At 44.2% G+C, this 25238-nt stretch overlaps 2 protein-coding genes across 2 annotated transcripts; both read left to right on the forward strand.

The window, feature by feature from the left end:
* Nucleotides 1–632: 632 nt before the first annotated feature.
* On the forward strand, nt 633–8048 carry LOC101943485 (keratin, type I cytoskeletal 19-like). Its single transcript, XM_065577466.1, has 8 exons — nt 633–1314; nt 2123–2205; nt 3095–3251; nt 4858–5019; nt 5481–5606; nt 5846–6072; nt 6681–6808; nt 7679–8048. Exons 1-8 carry the CDS (start codon nt 709–711, stop codon nt 7702–7704), a joined length of 1515 nt encoding a protein of 504 aa, XP_065433538.1. The 5' UTR covers nt 633–708; the 3' UTR covers nt 7705–8048.
* Nucleotides 8049–16428: 8380 nt separating this feature from the next.
* Nucleotides 16429–23597, forward strand: LOC101945565 (keratin, type I cytoskeletal 19-like). The gene is made up of 8 exons (XM_024100806.2): nt 16429–17114; nt 18065–18147; nt 19041–19197; nt 20418–20579; nt 21041–21166; nt 21406–21632; nt 22227–22354; nt 23225–23597. The coding sequence occupies exons 1-8, from the start codon at nt 16506–16508 to the stop codon at nt 23248–23250; spliced, it is 1518 nt and encodes a 505-aa protein (XP_023956574.2). The 5' UTR covers nt 16429–16505; the 3' UTR covers nt 23251–23597.
* Nucleotides 23598–25238: the final 1641 nt, after the last annotated feature.

Genomic DNA, 25238 nt, shown 5'->3' on the forward strand with positions numbered 1-25238 from the left:
TGTGGCTCATCAGTGATCTACAGACTATAGTTTGGGAACCCCTGCTCTACTTCAACAGCCTAACAATTCTCTTTGTTAGGAGTGTATGGGACCTAGCATCTGTCACAGGATTAGGACCAGACCTGAATATTTATAGCACGATGTCTCAGATTTTTCCACTGAGAGGTTCATCACTAGTTTCACTTTACTAAAGTATGACTCCATGTTTATTCATTCATTCACTTTGATCTTCGATATCTACACCCCAGCATCTCATATGAAAAACATGCTTATTAAAGACAAAATAAAAATTTAAATAAAAGAACAATATATAAAGAGCTTTCTGTTGCAATAAGCTGTATTATTTCTTCCCAGTGTATAATTTAGGCAGTGTTTCTCCTGGCTGCTTCTTGTAAAATTTTCGTCATAAAGAAAAGCTGCTGATTCATGAAACATCATTGCGAGTGTATATTGGGAACTAGCTGCTAAAGTGTAAATTAACTTCCTTGTGTACTGGGATTTCTGGAGGGAAACTGCCTTTGGGAAATTATTCTTGGCATAAACAGCAAGACTAGCCAGCCCCATGGGAAGAAGAAACACCCAACTGGTGACACCCACTGTAGAAGGTATAAATAGAGAACTGTGGGGATAGAAACTCTGCAGTCTGAATTCATATCAAGCTGTGCCTCTTGCTTTGGGCTTTGGGTTGGATTCTTAATCGCTGTCGCTATGAGCTTCAGCACTAAGCAGACTGTTACTCTCTCTACCAAAGGGAGGAGTAGTGGTGGTAGCTGTGTGGTTGGAGGTGGTGGTGGAGGAAGGATTTCTTCAGTCTCTTCTGGAAGATATAGCTCCTGTGGGATAGGCAGCGGTAGAGGCTTTTCGGGTAGGAGTTACAGTGGTGGTGCGAGTTGTGGAGCAGGACTGAGTGCTGGTAGCTTTTCTGGAGGTAGCTATGGAGGTGTCGTAGCAGGAGGTCACCCAGGATACGGCTATGGAGGTTGTTCCAGCATAGGGTTCGGTGGTGGCACCCACTGTGGATATGGAGGTGGCTTTGGTGGTGCCGTTGGTGGTGGTTTTGGTGGTGCAGTCGGTGGTGGCTTTGGTGGTGGTGGTCTTTGTGGAGATGGCGTATTTGTCACCTGTGATGAAAAGCTGACCATGCAGAACCTTAATGACCGCCTGGCTTCTTACCTGGACAAGGTGCGATGCCTGGAGGAAGAAAACGCTGCCCTAGAGTGCAAAATCAAGGAATGGTATGCCCATCATGGACACACCGGTGTACCAAAGGACTACAGCTGCTACTATAAGGAAATAGAAGATCTTCAAAATCAGGTGACATTTTTTGGCTGTATTCCCCATTGTAAAAGCTTCCTTCTGAGTTTGTGTTCATATCCTATTTCACTTTTGTAAAATGTTCTTTGCAGACAATAAATTAAGGCAACTGCTTTTATGAACTACGAGTGAGGGTGTGAAAACTCATGAGTCCATTTAAAATTTGCCTTTGCTTGACCAGATTTGTACAAAGAGAAAAAGGTTACATATGCAGGGAACAATCTGGGCCTGGTCAGTATTCCTCCTATCCAGAGGTGGGGGTGGGAAAGGGGAATATTCCCCTAAAGAACAATAAGAAAAAAAGACTACTTTGTCACCAATAGTTTTGAATGGACAATTTAATTTTTGTAAAAAATATTTTCCAAGTATATTCGGAAGAAGGATTAGTCAGCTAGGAAAAACAAAGCGGACAGAATCACAGGGTGCAGGAGAGAGATACACGCCAAATGCTGAGCTGTAATGTAAGCCTTGCAATGAAAAAATATAAACTCATAGTTACGAACTCTAGACCAAGTTTGAAAATGTGAGGTCTGTTATAGCAGGCACCAGGGAGCACTAATTCTAATTGCAAAACTGTTAGCATCTTAACTGTGTGTTTTTACACATTCATTCATTTCACCTATTTCACTTCACACACTTGGACATTTCTCAAACATTTCTCCTTGGATCAGAAATTTTCTGTGCTTCCTATCTGTCTGAATTTGAATACTGGGAGAGTAAAAAGACTGAAATTTGCAACGTGACACTGAGCATAACAGAGTGAAGAGACTTCATGGCTGAAAATCCCCCGGATCCTCTTCTTTTCCAGATTGTTTGCGCTACCCTAGACAACAACAAGATCATTCTGAACATTGATAACAGCAGGATGGCAGCTGATGACTTCAGACTGAAGTGAGTACCTCTCTGTAGCAGACAAACCCTGTCATTCTCCTCCTGTTCCCTCACATCCTATTTACAAATTGACAATGAAGATATCCCCCAACCAAGAATTACTGGTATTCCTGATTCATGACAGGTTGTATTATTGTGATATTTTATTATTATTAATTATCTGTATTAGAGTAGCAGCTATGAAGCTCAGTCACGGACCAGGACCCCATTGTGCTAGGCACTGTACAAACACAGAACAAAATGACTCACCACCCCCAAAGAGCCGACAATCCCATTAGAAGACAAAAGACAACAATGGATACAGACAGACCAATGTGGGAGTACTCGAGAACAACGACACATAATTGGTGGTCTCAGATTTTGAGATGTGCCTTCGGTCTTTGACTCTAGAGGTGCCAGAATAGGGGCATTTCCAGGACAGAGTGTTTGAGGCAACAAAGAGTTTGCTTGTGGGGTTTAGGGGGCTAAAATATAGGGACAATGGATGTAAGTTGGCATGAGTCCATTGAAGGCAATGGAGCTATGCACATTTATACCAACTGAGAGTCTGGCCCACGGTTTTTATAAAAAGAAAAGAGTTTAGATTATTTCCCAGGGGAAGTGCAGAAAAATCAATGTGGGACATCTTTGTAGTAGTTCCAGTAGAGAGGAGAGGGGCAAGAAAAGCTGAAGAAGGTCTTTTACGAACCAAACATCACATCCCTGCCTTTGAACACACAGATAGACTAGGCAGCAGACGCAGTGTGTTATACTTTAAGCACAGCTCTGAAGGTAAAGCTGAAAGAAGGGAAACCCAGACCCATTCCTAACCAAAGTGCAGCTGCCAGGAATTCTCAATGGTGGGCTCAGCCACGGGCTGACTTTTCTGTCTTTCTTGTCCACGGCTTAGGTTTGAGACTGAGCTGGCCCTTCGCCAGAGTGTGGAGGCCGATATTAATGGCTTACGCCAAGTTCTGGATGAACTGACCCTGTGCAGGTCTGACCTGGAGGCGCAGCTTGAGTGCCTGAAGGAAGAGCTGTGTTGTCTGAAGAAGAACCATGAGGAGGTAGGAGCAGGGCCGGTGCAAGGAAGTTTCACGCCTAGGTGAAACTTCCACCTTGCGCCCCCCCCAAGCCCTGCGGCAGCTCCCCGCCCTGAGCTCCCCCCCCCCCGTGGCAGCTCCCCTTCCGGGGAGCGGTGTGGCAGCTCCCCACCCCAGCTCACCTCTGCTCCGCCTCCTCCCCGAGCACGCCGCCCCCGCTCTAATTCTCCTCCTCTCCAAGGCTTGCGGTGCCAAACAGCTGATTGGCACTGCAAGCCTGGGAGGCGGGAGAAGTGGAGCGGCGACCGCGCGCTCGGGGAGGGGGCGTAGGAACGCTGTAAAAAAAAATTGGGGGCACCGCTTTTTGGCGCCCCCAAATCTTGGCGCCCTAGGCAACCGCCTACTTTGCCCTGGGTAGGAGCTCATTCCCTTAAATGGATTTTTTTTTAATTTTGTACATTATTTACTACAGCAGTGGGGACCTGATCCTGATTAAAACACTGGGGCATGAGTGCAACTACGATCAAGAGAATATTAATAATAATCTGCATTATTATGATATTGCTCCTTTCACAAACCCCGTTGCCTAATCATATTCATTCTAATTTAAAATATAAAGAGGGTGGATCCAGTGCTGGAGGAATTGTCACAAGCAGCCCAAGCGCTCAGGTCCAGCCCTCTAAGGTTTGGGAGCAATGGAGTTGGGTCTTAATGTCAAGCTTCTGGGAGCTCCTGGGCTCTGCAAAATGGGAAGGGGAGAGAGCTACCAGAGACACTAGCATGAGTTGGATAAATCTTCCAGCTGATTTGTCATGGACCGATAAAATAACTTTTCTCTTCTTTGGCATATTTCATCCAAAGAACTTTACTCAAAACAGTGCAAATGTTCCATTGCAATGAATCAGTATTAACAACTCCACTGTGAGGTTGGTAGTATTCTCTCTATTTTGAAGACAGGATATCTAAGGAACAATTAAGAGAAGAGTCTGCCTAAGATCCCTCGGAAACTCTGGAGCAAATCGAGGCATAGTAGGTCAGGAACTCTAACCGCTGAACCAAGCTCACCTCTCTTAAAACACAATAATGAAAGGAAGCAATATTCAAAGAGCCAACACACTGAGACTAAACTAAGCTAAGGCAGTAGAAATGGGCTAACTGGATTTGGAGTATAGAAGAGACACACACAAAAATGGTAGCTGTTGTGAAAATATAATCTGTTAACAGTGTAATGTGGCTATCAAGGAAAACACCTCTTATGCAGAATCCAGGTCACAAAGTGACACAATGACCCAGATGAAGATGAAGTATAAAACCTGTTAATTTTTCCAGCAAAAATAGTCAGGAATTCTTTAATTTGCTGGGATTAACCATCAGACATCCCAATAAACACCCCCTGTTTCTTTACCTCAGGAGTGCTCACTGTGGAATTTTGCTTAGAAATCATCTGTGGTTTCCCCATCAGGGCTGGGTCTATCCTGGAGAAGATGCATCAGAGACAGTTGTTGTGACTGTCAGAAATGGGCCCAAGGATGCAGAGGCTCACTGACAGTGGCATGCTGCTCTCATTCGCCCGAGAACTCAACTCATGTTTTTTTCTTTTTAAACAAGCTGATCTGGGTTATCTTTGCAGGAAATCAATTGTCTGAGAAACCAGTCCACTGGTGATGTCAGCGTGGAGGTCAATTCCTGTCCTGGCCCAGATCTGAAGAAAATCCTAGAGGAAATGAGATGCCAGTATGAAACCATGATTGCACAAAATCGCAAAGAGGTTGAGGACTGGTATGAATGCAAGGTAAATTCATCACAACCGTAACTCTCTCAAGCAAAAATACAGGAGCTATTTCAGAATCACACATTCACGCCATGGGGAGAATTTATTCCTGTAACATATGTTCCAAACATGATCAGCATAGATGTATAGTGACCAGGTCACAGGGGATAGAGGCCCTGTGCATGTACAGTGCATGTGTCTCATGGAAGAACAGGGTTTGCTACATGTCATTATTGAGGTGTGTTGGTGGAACAGTGGGCGAGCCTGTCAGTTAGGACAGAAGAGAATTACTGGTGAAGTTGTGCGGGGTCTTAGCATTAGACTAGCAAGGGGAGTTACAAGCAATAGATGAGATCGATTCCAGTGTGCAGAAAACTTGCCCAGCCCCTGCCTATCTTACATCTTTTGTCACCCACTCCTAGATCCTCCTGACAATTAAAAAATCCCACTGAAGCTCTTTATTCTGTGTTTCTGGTTTTCAGATTGAGGAGGTGAATCGTGAGGTCATCACAAGCAGTCAGGAGGTTGAGTCGTGCAACAGCCAGGTCGCTGAACTTAGACGTCAGTTGCAGTGCCTGGAGATAGATCTGCAATCCCATCTTAGCCAGGTATGTGATGTTGTCACCATTGATATCTCACCTGTGACACACTGACGTCTGGATTTCTGGACTGATGGGGACCAGCCTGGCCTGGCACTTCACATAGCAGTGACGATATCGCTGACAAACCCATTGTTAGCAACAATTTGCTTTTATTTTTGCCTAGGAAATCCTCAACTTCCTGCATCCAAATAGGTTTAATTTAGAGCATGGCTAAAGTACATGTGGGTTTTTTGCTTCATTCTTAGAGGGACAACCTGGAAGCCTCTTTGGCTGAAACCGAAAGTCGCTACAACAGCCACCTGTGCCAGTTACAGCAACAGATCACCTGTGTGGAGCAGCAACTGGCTGACCTGCGAACAGAAATTGAGTCCCAGAACCACGAGTACAAGGTCCTCCTGGATGTCAAATGTCGACTGGAGCAGGAGATTCACACTTACCGCTGCCTGCTGGAAGGAGGACAGCGTGACATTGTGTACGTAGACTACAGACACAGCGGGGCATAAAGCAAACACTTATGCTGTGATCTGTGCAATGTGTGAGATCTAAAATCACAGAGAGTGAGGAGATTCAGGGGGTGCAGAGGCAGCTGTGAAAATGAGAGAGAATTGTAAGAAGAGATTAACCTAAGTATTTCAAACCTGCAGAAAAGACCCAATGTGCGTTTTTGCCAAAAGTCCAGATCATTCCTTCTTTTATCCCAAGCATCTGACATGTCTCCAACTCCACTTCGTTGTGAAACAAGCGGTATAAATAATTAGGCAAAGATTTTTCCTGATTTGGAAGGAAGGGATACAGCAGACCCTCTTTAAAAAGCCCATTGGCAATGGCAGCCTATGACTAATTCATCCTTTGTGGCAAAGATAGTGGGGAGAATGAGTGGCCTCGTAGTGATGTGCTTTTGCTTTTCTGCATGGATGAAGTGGAGTGAGGGTGCTGGGGAGGCGTGCTGGCCAGGTCCTGGCTCTTTGCTGGACTGGGAGCAATTGATGACAGGAAAAGTCACATGGCTTCACTGACCCTACAATGCCGTTGTACGGTTGGTTTCTGTTTCATTCACCAAACATTCTTTCCTTGTCACAGTGGTTCGGAAGGAGGGATTGGCGTAGCAGGTGGCATAGGAGGAGGAACAGTCATTAAAACTTCCCACTGCTACTCTTCTTCCCACTCTGTCCCCCATGTCACGTCTTGCCACCCTGGTGATCTAAAAGGTAAGAACTGACTTACCGGATAAGGGGAAATGTTTCTTTAGTCCTCTTCTTACCAACAGGGCAAGAGAGACGCTGTCAAACCCACTCTCTGTTAGGTGGTTCTGAGGTGTTGTGGCCCAGCTTTCAGGACCCTGCTGTAAGGCAACTGGAGAGTCTGGTAGGACATGGTGACACAACAGTGGTCTGGTATGGGGGGTGTTGGCAAGAAACAGGACCAAATGCAGCTGTGACTCTCTCCCTATGAATTATGAATGGTGCAAGTGAGGGAGAAGAGAGCTAAAAGAGAGGGAGGAGAAAAGAGGGAAAAGAAAGAGGTAGCCAGAAGTGGAAGCAGTGAGAGAGAGGGAGAGACTCTAGAGAACTTGGAGAAAGAGGCTGGAAATGGAGGCTGGCTGTTTTGTAGGGCAAAGGAGGAGGCGAAACGTCCTCAAAACAGAGAGACGGAACCAACTAGGTGTTGGTGGGGGATGGGAAAATGGATCCAAGGCCACAAACAGTATCTCCGGGAGGTCCATCCAGCCGAGGGGGGAGCCCGACAATTTACATTTGCATTCTAGGAAAAATAAATCACCTTTGGGTGCAGAGTGAGCTGGGTGTCTAGGGCATGGACAAGGCCGGGGGAGGGCACAAGGAGCTGTGCTTGTGCATTCCCAGCACAGCGGCTGGCCCGACCTGCGGGGTTTGTATTCTTTACTTAAATTCTAAACACATAAACCATTTGGGGGCAGTTCTGGAGCTCATCAGAATGTATAGTCAGCAGGGTGTGTGTGTGCATCCCCCCCTCTCAGGGTGTATCGCAAAGCCTGATGCTGCAGGGAAGGTTTTACTTCCTTTCTAAGCAAAGTAATGGCTCTATTTCTCCCTCTCCAGGGCACGGCAGAAAGATTTGTGACTAAGAGAAACCGGCATCTTCCAGAGCAAGACGCACCGAGCAAAGACCCACCCACGGACAAAGCGAGAGCTCAGCCAGCACTGTGCACCTCTACAAAGAGCATGGAGAAGAGCTCTTCAGAATTACTCAACGCTGCTAATGCCAACACCACTGTCCTGAGGGGCCCATCTGAGCCTTGGTCCACCTTCCCGCCTATCATGCTATTTGCTTCTTCCATTCTGTGATGCTCTGTGTGTCCAATCACAATAATTACTTACTTGAGTTAATCTGTACCGTGGTTGGTAATTTACCTTCTGCTGAAAAAGTGTCTCTAATAAAACTTTGCTTCTGCCTGATGCAATCAAGAAACCTGTGTCTGGGAAATGATTTCCTCTATCAAACTTTTCAGTGGTTTCTAGTACCGGGTTAAACACAAAGCCATGTGCTCAGATAGGTCTGTTAGACTGTGCCATAGTCCCCAAAGGGAAGTGGTGGAAGCCTCATCTCAGTAAATTAAGGAGAACAATTTTGCTTTGGCCAATGTGTCTGAGGGAATGGACTAACTAACTTAGCACGTCTTTTGCAGCCCTAACTTCTATGTCAACACACTGCCTGTTACTGTATAAGCTGCTATTGTTCACAGTCTATATGTACAGCGCATACGGGCTGGTTTATGTGAGTTTGTGGGTTTCTTTCAGAACACTATGCTAAATTTTAGGTTAAAAAAAAAAAGGTTAATTGAGCACAGCTGAAAAATCTGGCTGACAGCTGTGCAGACTGAATGCCTCAGTATAATACTAGAAGACAGGCCTGGTGACTTCTAGGGTTTCCCCTATGAAATGGACTAAAGTAACCAATTCCCTTCACACAGGTCACTGGGCTATTCCTTTGGTCACTACCAGTCAAATTGAACTCAGCCTAGTACTCTAAAGGCGAAAGGTTATGTAAGCCATTACCAACCCCCGAACAATCCAGTCCCTCTCTGAGCCACACACTGGGTTTAGTTCTCAATGGGTTTGTGACAGTTTTTGTCAGAACCTGGTCATCTGTGTTTGTGCGCTGGGGCCTCACTTGAACCAGACACATTTTCTCAAATTCTAAGATTTTGTGAAATTACAGTTTCAACTCAGAAGTTGGAGTGGGAGAGTGGCTATCTTGAAACTTTTCCTTTTATGGGTAGAAATTAGATGGGGAGAAAAGAGGCTGAGAGAGAGAGAATATAACATTTTATATGTAATATTTATGTCACTGAATCCATATTTCACATATAATGGATGCACTTAAAATTAATTCTGATTTTAGTATTACTAGTTCCAGAAATATTCCCCATTTTAAATATCGCTGGAATGTGTAATACCTTTAAAACCAGACTGAACTATTTAAATGTGCCCACTGAACAGAGCCCTTTGGCATGGTGGGTAGAGAGCAAGGAAGATGCTATCGCTGTAGCGCATGTTGGTGAGGAGGGCAGAATGTAGTCAAGGGAGTTGGGCCATTTCCCTTTAGATGCAGTACACAAGAAGCAGTGAACCACCATGTGTCCACACTGTGGCAAGCCGACGGGCCATGGTCTGAGCAAACATCCAATGAAAGTACTGTAGAAGCGTGTCTGGAGCACTCACAGGTTGTTAGCATTTGGCTAGGTTATTCCAAGAAAGAAATAAAGAGGAAGCCATCCGGGTTCATCTACCAACTTCCTAAACACAGCATCCCACAATTGTACATTGCAGGCCGACAGTCACAAATAACCTTTGATGTACAGAGCCGTCCTGCCTTCCAGCTGTTATTTACAGGATGAAGATCTTTCTCTCCTCTCAGTAAAAAAGGACTATCATTCTTTTAACTTGTCTAAGTGAATGGGGGTAATACTGTGTATGCCACATGTCAGTGATGTGCATAGATTATTCTAGAGCAGGGGTTCTCAAACTTCATTTCACTGCGACCCCCTTTTGACAACAAAAATTACTACATGACCCCAGGAGGGGGGACCAAAGCCTGAGCCCACCTAAGCCCCACCACCCCAGGCCAGGGGGGGCAAAATCTGAGACCCTCCGCCCTGGCGGGGAGGGCCAAAGCCAAAGCCTGAGCCCCATCACCCCAGATTGGAGGGGGAGGGGGAGAGGGCGCAAAGCTAAAGGGCTTCAGCCCCAGGAGGGGGACCGGTAACCTGAGCCCCGCCACCCAGAGCTGAAGCTGTTGGGCTTTGGCCCCAGGTGGTGGGGCTTGGGCTTTGGTCCTGGGCCCCAGCAAGTCTAACACCAGCCCTGGCTACCCCATTAAATTGGGGTTTGAGAACCCCTGTTCTAGAGTGTCCTCTGTACAGTGCATTCCCGTAGCTCGTACGGCAGGCCAGGACACTGCTCCTGCTCAATGCTTTGCTAATTTTTAAAACATATACATACCTTAAGAATGATCTTCACTCACAAAGTGTCTCGATAAATCAGAGTCTATATTTTCCATGGATGGTGAATCCTTGGCTACAAATTTTCTTCATCCCTATCTTTCGCCAGTCCAGCCCAAACTTTCTGAGATCTCGAATATCATGAGCAGGACTTTGCAAAGATATAAAAATCAGCCCAGGTTCAGCCCAATGGACAGTATTTAAAAAGATAAAATTAATTTGTAATGCAGAGTGGTCTTGTTAAATACAAACAGAAATATAATGGCTGCAGTTGCTAAAATCAAGCCTGGAAAACCTGCCTTATGATGAGAGACTCAAGAATCTCTGTCTATTCAATTTATCAAGAAAGAAGGTTAAGAGCGGCTTTGGCCATGGTCTATAAATACACTGGAAGAAGATTTTGGATAGGTTTCTGATTTTCTTTAATCCAGCAGACAGAAACACAACATCCAGTTGATGAAGGCTGAAACTAGACAAATGCAGGCTGGAAATAAGGGACATTTTTGAGGATAATTAACCATGAGAACAATTTATCTAGAGATGCAGTGAAGCGTTCATCCCTTGATATCTTTAAATCAAGACTGGATGTCATCTTAAAAGACATGCTTTAGTTTAACAATAAGTTATGGGCTCAATGCAGGAATCACTGGTGAAATTCTCTAGTCTGCATTATGTGGGAGGTCAGATGACGTAGCGACAATGGTTCCTTCTGGCCTTAAAATCTCTGAATCTCTGAGCAGAGTTGAGTAACCTTTTCTGGCCATATCTTCTTTTTGTCAAAACACGTCGTTCCGAGAGAGGGAAACATTTAGTTAATTCATGCTGATTTCGCTGAACTGCTTTGGTCAAAAATAAAAAGTAAAAACATTTGATCCCAAATCTAAATAATTGACCCCAAAGCAAAATGTTTCAATCTGTCAATTTTGCAGCTACTTTTCATCCAGAAATATAGGTTCAATTTTATTTAAAAAAAACATAAAATGTTTTTAAAAGCTCAAAAATGAAAGGATTTTTTTTGTTTTGGGTTGTTTTGTTTACTGCAAAATTATTTTTCCTCCAACTTTTTGGTTTGGGGAATAATAATAATTTCAAAAATTTTTCATTTTGGGTCAAGCTGAAAGAATATTTTTTTAACTTTTTCAGTACGGCTAATGAACCGAAAAATCCATTGTTCGCACAGCTGTTGCTGAATAAATGTGACAACAAACTAGATATGAAAGTCATTTTTTTTACACAGCTGGTGATTTATTGCTACAATTACACACACTAAAATCAGCGTCTGATATTCTTCAGACCTTTATAAATGAAAATTAACTATATTAACATCTGCCTGATTTCCACTGTGTTACGCTGGTTTTACAGGATAATTCCATGCACATCAATCAGTTTACATGGACATAAAACTGGTGTAAGAGTGTAGAATCTGGCCTTTGATTTCTAAGTCATAATTAAAATAAAATAAGTGCACAACAAAGGTGAAAAGGTGTTTGAAACAAAGGAAAAAGATTTCTAAAATAAAATAAGTGCACATCCTAGAAAAGGTTTCTGAGATCTTCTACCCATCAGCTTGCTGCGTGGAGGTAATATCTATTCTATACAGAGCACTCAGAACTGCAAGGCTTTGCACGGTATATTGGGGTGAAATGTCTCTTACGCTCCCCTCTGATGGACACACTCACCTACAAAGAAAACCTTTTAGAGTCCAGAGTCATGTCATTCCATGATCATACAAGATCCAGACTAAATGAAGGGACCAGAAATTACTGTTAACAAACACAAGGGAGACACAACAGGGAGGAAATAGGGAACGCCTGAGTGGAGCTAGATTTATAGCATCCACAGCATATTCCAAAGCATGTCTCGCAGGCCCACAGGCACACAGAACAGTGTGTGTGTGTGTGTGTGTGCGGGGGGGATTCCTCTGCTCAGAAATGAAACATTATTTATAACACAGAAATAGATAAACTCTCCCTACAGGAGCAAAGGAATCTTCATATTTGGAAGAGAACAGTGATCTCCTTGGTCTGGTATCCAGTCTCTGATAGTGACCAGTGCTGGATGCTTCAGAGGAAAGTGTAAAACTTTTGCCTAATTATACTATACATTGGGACGGATTGTCTTTCTGACCCCACCTGGTGATCAGTTTGTGCCCTGTAACATCAGGGTTGCTGAGGACCCAGGGAAGGGTAACATTTTGACTCTTACTCGCCAACAGAGGAAGCAAGACTCCCCTCTGGTAAATAGTAACGGCATTTATTTTGGGAAGGAAGTTATTCGGTGCGGGCTCTTGGGGCGAGGAGGGTTAGGGCTGCGTGCATGCCTAGATAGGGCATTGATGTGCTCTCTCACATCGCGGTAATCGGCCTCAGTGATCTCTTCAAAGGTCTCATCCAGAACTTGGGCAATGTGCTGGTGCAGGTTTCTCACGAGAGCCTACGACGATAGCACTGTTATGCTTGTGTGGGATCTGTACATGCTACTGCAATAGAAATAACAAGAAATAATAGTTATACGTCACACCTCTTCTGGTCTATTGTCTCCACCTAGTCTAGCACTGTGTTAGTATCAATGGCTGTAAATGCTTTATGCTGTAAAGTGGTCACATGAATGACAAATCATAAATGTACAATATTTAAAAAAATATTAAATACAAACAGAAGAATCATTTCAGAATCTATCTATCTGCACTGGACTGACCACCTTAATGTCAGGTGTTTCAAGCACTTTAAATAGTGCAGCTCTGTGGCTCACTTCCCACATTCACACAGTGCTCTGCCAGTACATTTCCGTGTTCCGCTGCAGGCTCCGGCGTTGTCTCCTATTCCAATCCATCACTGCACACACATCCCAGCAAGAAAATATAAAAGGAGGGTGAACCAGCTGTGCCTTCGCTCCCACTTCATTCTTCCCGGTATTCCCTAATGTAAGTTTCTTTGGATTCTTCTTTGCCATGATGATCGATCGACGATGATGCCCCCAGTGTGTAAATGGCAGGAATTTTTATTGCATTGTGAAATAGCGGCAGACTCTGCAAGCAGATTAAAGCCTCCAGACAAGAAATCGAGGAGGTTAAGGATGAGCTTCTATGAGTAGATGATTCTGCTCTTGTTGCACACGCTCTACCACACCCCCACTGCATCACTAACAAATGTGCTGAGATAACTCAAAGCGACGAACTAACCACCAGTGTGAGAGAAACTGAAGTAATGTACAAGACCGGCACCTTGGAAGGTATATTTAAGACCTAGTGTTGCCAAATTCAGCATGGTAATGATTTCCTTTATCTGCTTGGAATTTTGTCAGACATGATCATTACTGACCAGCGAATCATTAGCCCAATAAAAAGGCATAGTCTGAATTTGAAGAGTTGCAACACTAAAATTGCAATCAGCACAGTATCCCACACCCACCCGCATGCAAAAATCAAAGTACTGATTTCCAACTTACTCTCTGTCACACATCAAAGAACTGGAAACATTTAATAGTCGACGCCTGGCAGCTATTATGCAAATTGTAAAAGGTAATTATGACAAGTGACAAGATAAAATCATGTACAACAAGGTTTCAGAAACATCACGGAAGCAATGCTTACGAAAGAAAGTTCTGCTGCTTTGGACACACCCTCCTCATGGAGCACACAGGGCTCTTAGAGAAAATATTCTATAGTGGACTTTTGATGAACAAAAGAACCAGACAGACAAAGAGAGAGCGATGTCCTGAAAATTAACTCTGCCCATTGTTATAAAAAGCCATCGGTGGGAAGGTGCAACAGGAAATTAATCATTTTGGTGGGAAAAACAGTAACACCTGATGCTGCAAGTTTTGAAGCAAAAGGACAGTTTGCTGTCACAGAGAGCAGGAGAGAGTTAATGAGATGAGTAGCTAGGATGACCAGACAGCAAATGTGAAAAATTGGGACGGGGGTGGGGGGTAATAGGAGCCTATATAAGAAAAAGACCCCAAAATCGGGACTGTCCCTATAAAATTGGGACATCTGGTCACCCTATGAGTAGCAAACATAAATGCATTTCCCTCTCGGATCCATGGCAGGGCCTGTACGTCGAGCAATGGCATCTGCAGCTAACTACAAATGTACAAAAATCTCCCTAAAATACTGAAGGTGGAATTGACAATGACCCTCTGTTTGTGCTGCATGTAATTCAGGCAAGGTTTGCTGTGCCGGCAAGAAAGTGGAACTCTGCTGTGGTAAAATGATACCTCTGAAAGAGGGATCAAAATGTTACCCCATCCACAAATGCTGCTTACAGGACAGCTATTGGCTAATTTCTTCAGAGATCCTACACAGCATAACCAAAGCTTCAAGCAATAAAAGCATTATATTAATTTCTGTTTGTCCTCGGAGCCTCACCCTGACTCCAATTATACTCCAGACTCCAAACGATGAAAATCAGATTTTTCTCCCTACAACTTTCCTCATGATTGTGTCTTTGCTGACTTGCATTTCGGGCGTGAGTGGGGCACACTTCTGAAGGGAGGACTGGCTTGGGTTTATAGCACTGTAGCCTAATTCAGGAGCCCTGCATGTAATTCTTGGCTCTGCCACAGTTTCATTCTGTGACCTTGAGGAAGTCACATCATCTCTCTATGGAATGATTATTTTAATGCTGTTGGGGGTTTCCATGTACCGCATAATTAATGAACGTGGCATCTAGAGCCATGTGATAGGCATCCCCTTTATCATTTGAAATCTAAATAAATAAATCAGTCACTTAAATGGGGATCACAGTACCCTAACTTACATGAATGGGATGATGATAAATCCATAAAGACTTGGGAGGCACTTGGGTATTATGGGATGAGAGCCATATAGGTGCGTAATATAGATAGCTATTCCTACCAGTAAACAGGAGATGGTTTGAGAGGTATGAATTTGGAAGGATTGTCTTTCAGATCCCAGAGGAGAAGGACTTGGAGAATTAGGTGCTCAGAACAGCAAGTAGTTTTTCAATAACCCTTTTCTCTCTAATATGGAATCCCTTTCTCAGTCTCATTCAGGCAACATGATATAGGAATTTAGCCTCTCCTTATACAGAGAGTTCCTGATTGCTCCTCAATCTCTATGTTAGGGCTTCCAGATCCCTAGCACAGTATCTCATGCTAGCGAATCTTAGCTGTTCACAGCTGACTGGTTCCATCCGGGTTTAAATGTTACTGGCCTTTTTGGTAGTATGCCAGTTCTGTGACTCCTCTTCTAGTTCCCATCTGTATATCATAGCGGTAGTGGTGTCCAGAATGTTTTAACACCAATTACTGTGCAGTTCAGAAATGAGAACAGCTCTTCTCACTTTCACTTCCCTGCTCAGTATAGATTCTTAGACTTTAGCAATGGAAAAGATCTATTCGGTCACACCTAGTCCACCCCTTGCAGCCAGCCAGTTGTTCCTCCAGTTTTTTCAGCAGTCCAGTTTTACATTCTCTATTTCATGAGTTCCCAGAGTTTTTCTTACACACAACAAATATTAACAGGGAAATTGACCATGGACAACCCCACCCCCATTCACCACTGCATGGACCATCTCCCCTTTCACTCACCGTCACAAAACATCCAGCTGGCATCTACAGCAATTACTTACATAGGAAAAGTAACAGTAGGAAAGCATTGAATGTATTTTTTGCTTATTTTAATGCAGTTTTCAGCTGAACACAAGGAGAAGGGGAACCATCCAACTCTCCACAGACTACCAGCAAGTGCTCCATGTGGATCATCAGTGATCTACAGACTATAGTTTGGGAACCCCTGCTCTACTTCAACAGGCTAACAATTCTCTTTGTTAGGAGTGTATGGGACCTAGCATCTGTCACAGGATTAGGAGCAGACCTGAATATTTATAGCACGATGTCTCAGATTTTTCCACTGAGAGGTTCATCACTAGTTTCACTTTACTAAAGTATGACTCCATGTTTATTCATTCATTCACTTTGATCTTCGATATCTACACCCCAGCATCTCATATGAAAAACATGCTTATTAAAGACAAAATAAAAATTTAAATAAAAGAACAATATATAAAGAGCTTTCTGTTGCAATAAGCTGTATTATTTCTTCCCAGTGTATAATTTAGGCAGTGTTTCTCCTGGCTGCTTCTTGTAAAATTTTCGTCATAAAGAAAAGCTGCTGATTCATGAAACATCATTGCGAGTGTATATTGGGAACTAGCTGCTAAAGTGTAAATTAATTTCCTTGTGTACTGGGATTTCTGGAGGGAAACTGCCTTTGGGAAATTATTCTTGGCATAAACAGCAAGACTAGCCAGCCCCATGGGAAGAAGAAACACCCGACTGGTGACACCCACTGTAGAAGGTATAAATAGAGAACTGTGGGGATAGAAACTCTGCAGTCTGAATTCATATCAAGCTGTGCCTCTTGCTTTGGGCTTTGGGTTGGATTCTTAATCGCTGTCGCTATGAGCTTCAGCACCAAGCAGACTGTTACTCTCTCTACCAAAGGGAGGAGTAGTGGTGGTAGCTGTGCAGTTGGAGGCGGTGGTGGGGGAAGGATTTCTTCAGTCTCTTCTGGAAGATACAGCTCCTGTGGGATAGGCAGCGGTAGAGGCTTTTCGGGTAGGAGTTACAGTGGTGGTGCGAGTTGTGGAGCAGGACTGAGTGCTGGTAGCTTTTCTGGAGGTAGCTATGGAGGTGTCTTAGCAGGAGGTCACCCAGGATACGGCTATGGAGGTTGTTCCAGCATTGGGTTCAGTGGTGGCAGCACCCGCTGTGGATATGGAGGTGGATTTGGTGGTGCTGTTGGTGGTGGCTTTGGTGGTGCAGTCGGTGGTGGCTTTGGTGGTGGTGGTCTTTGTGGAGATGGCGTATTTGTCACCTGTGATGAAAAGCTGACCATGCAGAACCTTAATGACCGCCTGGCTTCTTACCTGAACAAGGTGCGATGCCTGGAGGAAGAAAACGCTGCCCTAGAGTGCAAAATCAAGGAATGGTATGCCCATCATGGACACACCGGTGTACCAAAGGACTACAGCTGCTACTATAAGGAAATAGAAGATCTTCAAAATCAGGTGATAGTTTTTTTGGCTGTATTCCCCATTGTAAGAGCTTCCTTCTGAGTCTGTGTTCAGATCCTATTTCACTTTTGTAAAATGTTCTTTGCAGACATAAATTAAGGCAACTGCTTTTATGAACTACGGGTGAGGGTGTGAAAACTCATGAGTCCATTTAAAATTTGCCTTTTCTTGACCAGATTTGTACAAAGAGAAAAAGGTTACATATGCAGGGAACACTCTGGGCCTGGTCAGTACTCCTCGTGAATGAAGTTTGTAACAGGATGTTTTAATATATTTATACCCAAAAGGGAGATGAGAAGAGAAATTCATTCATTAATTCACTGAGTCATCTTCATTATTACATTGTGTCCTGTCATCAGTTTTCCCAGATTCTAGTTAAAATCCCATTTCTATTTCAACTAACTTTGAGCTCCTATCCAGAGGTGTGGGTGGGAAAGGGGAATATTCCCCTAAAGAACAATAAGAAAAAAAGACTACTTTGTCACCAATAGTTTTGAATGGGCAATTTAATTTTTGTAAAAAATATTTTCCAAGTATATTCTGGAGAAGGATTAGTCAGCTAGGAAAAACAAAGCAGACAGAATCACAGGGTGCAGGAGAGAGATACGCGCCAAATGCTGAGCTGTAATCTAAGTCTTGCACTGAAAAAATATAAACTCATAGTTACGAACTCTAGACCAAGTTTGAAAATGTGAGGTCTGTTATAGCAGGCACCAGAGAGCACTAATTCTAATTGCAAAACTGTTAGCATCTTAACTGTGTGTTTTTACACACACATTCATTTCACCTATTTCACTTCACACACTTGGACATTTCTCAAACATTTCGCCTTGGATCAGAAATTTTCTGTGCTTCCCATCTGTCTGAATTTTGCAACATGACACTGAGCATAACAGAATGAAGAGACTTCAGGGCTGAAAATCCCCTGCCCTCTTCTTTTCCAGATTGTTTGCGCTACCCTAGACAACAACAAGATCATTCTGAACATTGATAACAGCAGGATGGCAGCTGATGACTTCAGACTGAAGTGAGTACCTCTCTGTAGCAGACAAACCCTGTCATTCTCCTCCTGTTCCCTCACATCCTATTTACAAATTGACAATGAAGAAATCCCCCAACCAAGAATTACTGGTATTCCTGATTCATGACAGGTTGTATTATTGTGAGATTTTATTATTATTAATTATCTGTATTAGAGTAGCAGCTATGAAGCTCAGTCATGGACCAGGACCCCATTGTGCTAGGCACTGTACAAACACAGAACAAAATGACACTCACCACCCCCAAAGAGTCCATAATCCCTCTAGAAGACAAAAGACAACAATGGATACAGACAGACCAATGCGGGAGTACTCAGGAACTACGACACATAATTGGTGGTCTCAGATTTTGAGATGTGCCTTCGGTCTTTGACTCTAGAGGTGCCAGAATAGGGGCATTTCCAGGACAGAGTGTTTGAGGCAACAAAGAGTTTGCTTGTGGGGTTTAGGGGGCTAAAATATAGGGACAATGGATGTATGTTGGTATGAGCCCATTGAAGACAATGGAGCTAAGCACATTTATACCAACTGAGAGTCTGGCCCACGGATTTTTTTAATAAAGAAAAGAGTTTAGATTATTTCCCAGGGGAAGTGCAGAAAAATTAGCGTGGGACATCTCTGTAGTAGTTCCAGTAGAGAGGAGAGGGGCAAGAAAAGCTGAAGAAGGTCTTTTACGAACCAAACATCACATCCCTGCCTTTGAACACACAGATAGACTAGGCAGCAGACGCAGTGTGTTATACTTTAAGCACAGCTCTGAAGGTAAAGCTGAAAGAAGGGAAACCCAGACCCATTCCTAACCAAAGTGCAGATGCCAGGAACCCTCAATGGTGGGCTCAGCCAGGGGCTGACTTTTCTGTCTTTCTTGTCCACGGCTTAGGTTTGAGACTGAGCTGGCCCTTCGCCAGAGTGTGGAGGCCGATATTAATGGCTTACGCCACGTTCTGGATGAACTGACCCTGTGCAGGTCTGACCTGGAGGCGCAGCTTGAGTGCCTGAAGGAAGAGCTGTGTTGTCTGAAGAAGAACCATGAGGAGGTAAGGGCTCATACCCGTAAATGGATTTTTTTTAAATTTTGTACATTACTTACTACACCAGTGGGGACCTGATCCTGATTAAAACACCAGGGCATGAGTGCAACTACGATCAAGAGAATATTAATAATAATCTGCATTATTATGATATTGCTCCTTTCACAAACCCCGTTGCCTAATCATATTCAATATAAAGAGGGTGGATCCTGTGCTGGAGTAATTGTCACAAGCAGCCCAAGAGCTCAGGTCCAGCCCTCTAAGGTTTGGGAGCAATGTAGGAGTTGAGTCTTAGGAAGGAATGTCAAGCTTCTGGGAGCTCCTGGGCTCTGCAAAAGGGGAAGGAGAGAGAGCTACCACAGACACTAGAAGTGAGTTGTTGTTAGTATTAACATCATCCCTGTGATGCTAGTATTCTCTCTATTGCGAAGCCAGGATTTCTAAGGAATGGCTAAGAGAAGTGTTTTGCCCAAGATCACTTGGAAACTCAGTAACAGATCCAGGAACAGTAGGTCAGGAGCTCTAAGCACTGAACCAAGCTCCCTTCTCTTATAATGTAAATATGAAAGGAAAAAATATGAAGAGAGCCAACAAATTGTGAATAATCTAAGATAAGGAATGACTTCTTTGTCAAAAAGAGGTCAAGAGAACCTGCAACACTAGTCCAAACCCATTCAGGAAAATGAGTGACTTTCATTCATCAAAGTTAATTCTATCACAATCTGTATGCAACAAAAATGGCAGTGGAAATGCTCTGACTGGATTTGGTGTATAGAAGAGCCACGCACAAAAATGGCTCTTGTGAAAACATAAACTGTTAAAAAGCAAAATGTAGAAACCATCACAGGAAAACACCTCTCGTGCAAGATCCAGTGACACAATGACCCAGATGAGGATGAAGTATAAAACATGTTAATTTTTCCAGCAAAAATAGTCAGGAATTCTTTAACTTGCTGGGATTAACCATCACACATCCCAGTAAACACCCACTGTTTCTTTACCTCAGGAGTGCTCACTGTGGAGTTTTGCTTAGAAATCATCTGTGGTTTCCCCATCAGGGCTGGGTCTATCCTGGAGAAGATGCATCAGAGACAGTTGTTGTGACTGTCAGAAATGGGCCCCTGGATGCAGAGGCTCACTGACAGTGGCATGCTGCTCTCACTCGCCCGAGAACTCAACTCACGTTTTTTTCTTTTTAAACAAGCTGATCTGGGTTATCTTTGCAGGAAATCAATTGTCTGAGAAACCAGTCCACTGGTGATGTCAGCGTGGAGGTCAATTCCTGTCCTGGCCCAGATCTGAAGAAAATCCTAGAGGAGATGAGATGCCAGTATGAAACAATGATTGCACAAAATCGCAAAGAGGTTGAGGACTGGTATGAATGCAAGGTAAATTCATCACAACCGTAACGCTCTCAAGCAAAAATACAGGAGCTATTTCAGAATCACACATTCACGCCATGGGGAGAATTTATTCCTGTAACATATGTTCCAAACATGATCAGCATAGATGTATAGTGACCAGGTCACAGTGGATAGAGGCCCTGTGCATGTACAGTGCATGTGTCTCATGGAAGAACAGGGTTTGCTACATGTCATTATTGAGGTGTGTTGGTGGAACAGTGGGCGAGCCTGTCAGTGAGGACAGAGGAGAATTACTGGTGAAGTTGTGCGGGGTCTTAGCATTAGAATAGCAAGGGGAGTTACAAGCAATAGATGAGATCAATTGCAGTGTGCAGAAAACTTGCCCAGCCCCTGCCTATCTTACATCTTTTGTCACCCACTCCTAGATCCTCCTGACAATTAAAAAATCCCGCTGAAGCTCTTTATTCTGTGTTTCTGGTTTTCAGATTGAGGAGGTGAATCGTGAGGTCATCACAAGCAGTCAGGAGGTTGAGTCGTGCAACAACCAGGTCGCTGAACTTAGACGTCAGTTGCAGTGCCTGGAGATAGATCTGCAATCCCATCTTAGCCAGGTATGTGATGTTGTCACCATTGATATCTCACCTGTGACACACTGACATCTGGATTTCTGGACTGATGGGGACCAGCCCGGCCTGGCACTTCACGTAGCAGTGACGATATCGTTGACAAACCCATTGTTAGCAATGATTTGCTTTTATTTTTGCCTAGGAAATCCTCAACTTCCTGCATCCAAATGGGTTTAATTTAGAGCATGGCTAAAGTACATGTGGGTTTTTTGCTTCATTCTTAGAGGGACAACCTGGAAGCCTCTTTGGCTGAAACCGAAAGTCGCTACAACAGCCACCTGTGCCAGTTACAGCAACAGATCACCTGTGTGGAGCAGCAACTGGCTGACCTGCGAACAGAAATTGAGTCCCAGAACCACGAGTACAAGGTCCTCCTGGATGTCAAATGTCGACTGGAGCAGGAGATTCACACTTACCGCTGCCTGCTGGAAGGAGGACAGCGTGACATTGTGTACGTAGACTATAGACACAGCGGGGCATAAAGCAAACACCTTTGCTGTGATCTGTGCAATGTGTGAGATCTAAAATGATAGAGAGTGTGGAGATTCAGGGGGTGCAGAGGCAGCTGTGAAAATGAGAGACAATTGTAAGAAGAGATTAACTTAAGTATTTCGAACCTGCAGAAAAGACCCAATGTGCGTTTTTGCCAAAAGTCCAGGTCATTCCTTCTTTTATCCCAAGCATCTGGCATGTCCCCAACTCCACTTCGTTGTGAAACAAGCGGTATAAATAATTAGGCAAAGATTTTTCCTGATTTGGAAGGAAGGGATACAGCAGACCCTCTTTAAAAAGCCCATTGGCAATGGCAGCCTATGACTAATTCATCCTTTGTGGCAAAGATAGTGGGGAGAATGAGTGGCCTTTTGCTTTTCTGCATGGATGAAGTGGAGTGAGGGTGCTGGGGAGGCGTGCTGGCCAGGTCCTGGCTCTTTGCTGGACTGGGAGCGATTGATGACAGGAAAAGTCACATGGCTTCACTGAACCTACAATGCCGTTGTACGGTTGGTTTCCGTTTCATTCACCAAACATTCTTTCCTTGTCACAGTGGCTCGGAAGGAGGGTTTGGCGTAGCAGGTGGCATAGGAGGAGGAACAGTCATTAAAACTTCCCACTGCTACTCTTCTTCTCACTCTGTCCCCCATGTCACGTCTTGCCACCCTGGTGATCTAAAAGGTAAGAACTGACTTACCGGATAAGGGGAAATGTTTCTTTAGTCCTCTTCTTACCAACAGGGCAAGAGAGACGCTGTCAAACCCACTCTCTGTTAGGTGGTTCTGAGGTGTTGTGGCCCAGCTTTCAGGACCCTGCTGTAAGGCAACTGGAGAGTCTGGTAGGACATGGTGACACAACAGTGGTGTGGTATGGGGGGTGTTGGCAAGAAACAGGACCAAATGCAGCTGTGACTCTCTCCCTATGAATTATGAATGGTGCAAGTGAGGGAGAAGAGAGCTAAAAGAGAGGGAGGAGGAAAGAGGGAAAAGAAAGAAGTAGCCGGAAGTGGAAGCAGTGAGAGAGAGGGAGAGAGTCTAGAGAACTTGGAGAAAGAGGCTGGAAATGGAGGCTGGCTGTTTTGTAGGGCAAAGGAGGAGGCGAAATGTCCTCAAAACAGAGAGACGGAACCAACGAGGTGTTGGTGGGGGATGGGAAAATGGATCCAAGGCCACAAACAGTATCTCCGGGAGGTCCATCCAGCCGAGGGGGGAGCCCCACAATTTACATTTGAATTCTAGGAAAAATCAACCACCTTTGGGGGCAGAGTGAACTGGGTGTCTAGGGCATGGACAAGGCCGGGGGAGGGCACAAGGAGCTGTGCTTGTGCATTCCCAGCACAGCGGCTGGCCCGACCTGCGGGGTTTGTATTCTTTACTTGAATTCTAAACACATAAACCATTTGGGGGCAGTTCTGGAGCTCATCAGAATGTATAGTCAGCAGGGGGTGTGTGTGCAGCCCCCCCTCTCAGGGTGTATCGCAAAGCCTGATGCTGCAGGGAAGGTTTTACTTCCTTTCTAAGCAAAGTAATGGCTCTATTTATCCCTCTTCAGGGCACGGCAGAAAGATTTGTGACTAAGAAGAGAAACCGGCATCTTCCAGAGCAAGACGCACCGAGCAAAGACCCACCCACGGACAAAGCGAGAGCTCAGCCAGCACTGTGCACCTCTACAAAGAGCATGGAGAAGAGCTCTTCAGAATTACTCAACGCTGCTAATGCCAACGCCACTGTCCTGAGGGGCCCATCTGAGCCTTGGTCCACCTTCCCGCCTATCATGCTATTTGCTTCTTCCATTCTGTGATGTTCTGTGTGTCCAATCACAATAATTACTTACTTGAGTTAATCTGTACCGTGGTTGGTAATTTACCTTCTGCTGAAAAAGTGTCTCTAATAAAACTTTGCTTCTGCCTGATGCAATCAAGAAACCTGTGTCTGGGAAATCTTTTCAGTGGTTTCTAGTACTGGGTTAAACACAAAGCCATGTGCTCAGATAGGTCTGTTAGACTGTGCCATAGTCCCCAAGGGGAAGTGGTGGAATCCCCATAACACGAATCATTTAAAACTGGTCTGGACAATAAACTAAGGAGAACAATCTGGCTTTGGCAAAAGGGCTGTGGAAATGGAATAGTTGATTTAGCGGGTTTTTTAGGGTAGGGTTTTTTCCTACCCTAATGTCTATGGTTATGAATCAGACACTTCTTGTTGCTATCTGAGCTAATATTCATTGGATACAGTCCCCTCATGCAGCCCATGCATGAGGGTTTATGCGGGTTTCTCTCATATGACTATGCTAAATTTTAGTTTTAAGAAGAGGAGAATTAAGTGCAGTTTGAAGTGTATGAATGACACCTTCGGAGATCTACAGAACAGGCAGCTTCAGTACAAGCTTCCACACGCTCACACTAACCACCAGCAATATATTGCAGTGACAATCTCTGTGGGGGTGAGATGAAATATTGTTCTCTATAAGCCATTGCAGCTCTGCTGAGATCACCAACAAACAGGCCTATTTCGACAATGTTGACACCTTCTCACTAAGAAATGGACTGAAGCAAACAATGCCCTTTGTACAGGTCACCAAAGACTCATGGGACCACTCCTTTGGTCACTACCAGCCTAAACTGATCTCAAGTTAGTAACCTAAAGGTGAAAGGTTATGTAACCCACCGCCCGAACAATCCAGTCCCACTCTGAGCCACACACTGGGTTTGGTTCTCAATGGGTTTGTGACAGTTTCTGTCAGAACCTGGTCATCTGTGTTAGTGCTTTGGGGCCTCACTTGAACCAAACACGTTTTCTCAAATTCTAGGATTTTGTGAAATTATAGTTTCAACCCAGAAGTGAAAGTGGGACAGTGGCCATCTTGAAAATGTTCCTTTTATGGGTAGAAATTAGATAGGGAGAAAAGAGGCCAAGAGAGAGAAAGGATGTAACATTTAATATGAATGTTTATAGGTGTAGATTTATTCATCGTATGCATATTTTATATAAATACAATGGAAGCATTAAAAAAGTTAATACAAATTTTAGAGGTATTACTGGTCCCACCAAGATTCCCTGTTTTAAATAATAGGAATGTTGCTAGAACTGTTAATACCTTTAAAACTTTTTAATGCATCCGCTTACAGACCTTTTGGAATGGTGGCAGAGAATGAGGGCAGAGGCGCAAGGAAGGTGCTCTGGCTACAACTGATGATGATGAGGAGGCAGAATGTAGTTAAGGCAGTTGGGCCACTTCCTTTCGAGGCGGTACACAACAAGCAGTGTTCCTAGTGCCCATGCTCAGAGCAAACACAGTATGGTGGAAGCATCCCCGGAGCACTCCTAAGTTGTTAGCATTTTGCCAGCACAGTCCAAGAAAGAAAGCCCAAACCATACCCCACCCCTCAACAACAAAGCCAACAACCCCCTCTTGCCCTCCACAACAGCACCACGTAAACACAGCATCCCGCAGTTGTACATTGCACACAGGAAGTCACAAATATCATCTGCAGTAGCAAGAACTTTGCTGGCCTTTGTTTTAGAGCAGGGCCCTACAGATGTTTCAGTGACTGTACATATGGAGT

Source organism: Chrysemys picta, chromosome 24 (genome assembly GCF_011386835.1).
Source record: "Chrysemys picta bellii isolate R12L10 chromosome 24, ASM1138683v2, whole genome shotgun sequence".
Lineage (NCBI taxonomy): Eukaryota > Metazoa > Chordata > Testudines > Emydidae > Chrysemys > Chrysemys picta.

Coding starts and splice junctions, on each gene's coding strand:
- LOC101943485 (XM_065577466.1), top strand. CDS start 709: ATGAGCTTCAGCACTAAGCAGACTGTTACTCTCTCTACCAAAGGGAGG. Junction 1,315..2,122: donor TAGAAGATCTTCAAAATCAG/GTGACATTTTTT, acceptor CTTCTTTTCCAG/ATTGTTTGCGCTACCCTAGA. Junction 2,206..3,094: donor GCTGATGACTTCAGACTGAA/GTGAGTACCTCT, acceptor TCCACGGCTTAG/GTTTGAGACTGAGCTGGCCC.
- LOC101945565 (XM_024100806.2), top strand. CDS start 16,506: ATGAGCTTCAGCACCAAGCAGACTGTTACTCTCTCTACCAAAGGGAGG. Junction 18,148..19,040: donor GCTGATGACTTCAGACTGAA/GTGAGTACCTCT, acceptor TCCACGGCTTAG/GTTTGAGACTGAGCTGGCCC. Junction 21,633..22,226: donor GGAGGACAGCGTGACATTGT/GTACGTAGACTA, acceptor TCCTTGTCACAG/TGGCTCGGAAGGAGGGTTTG.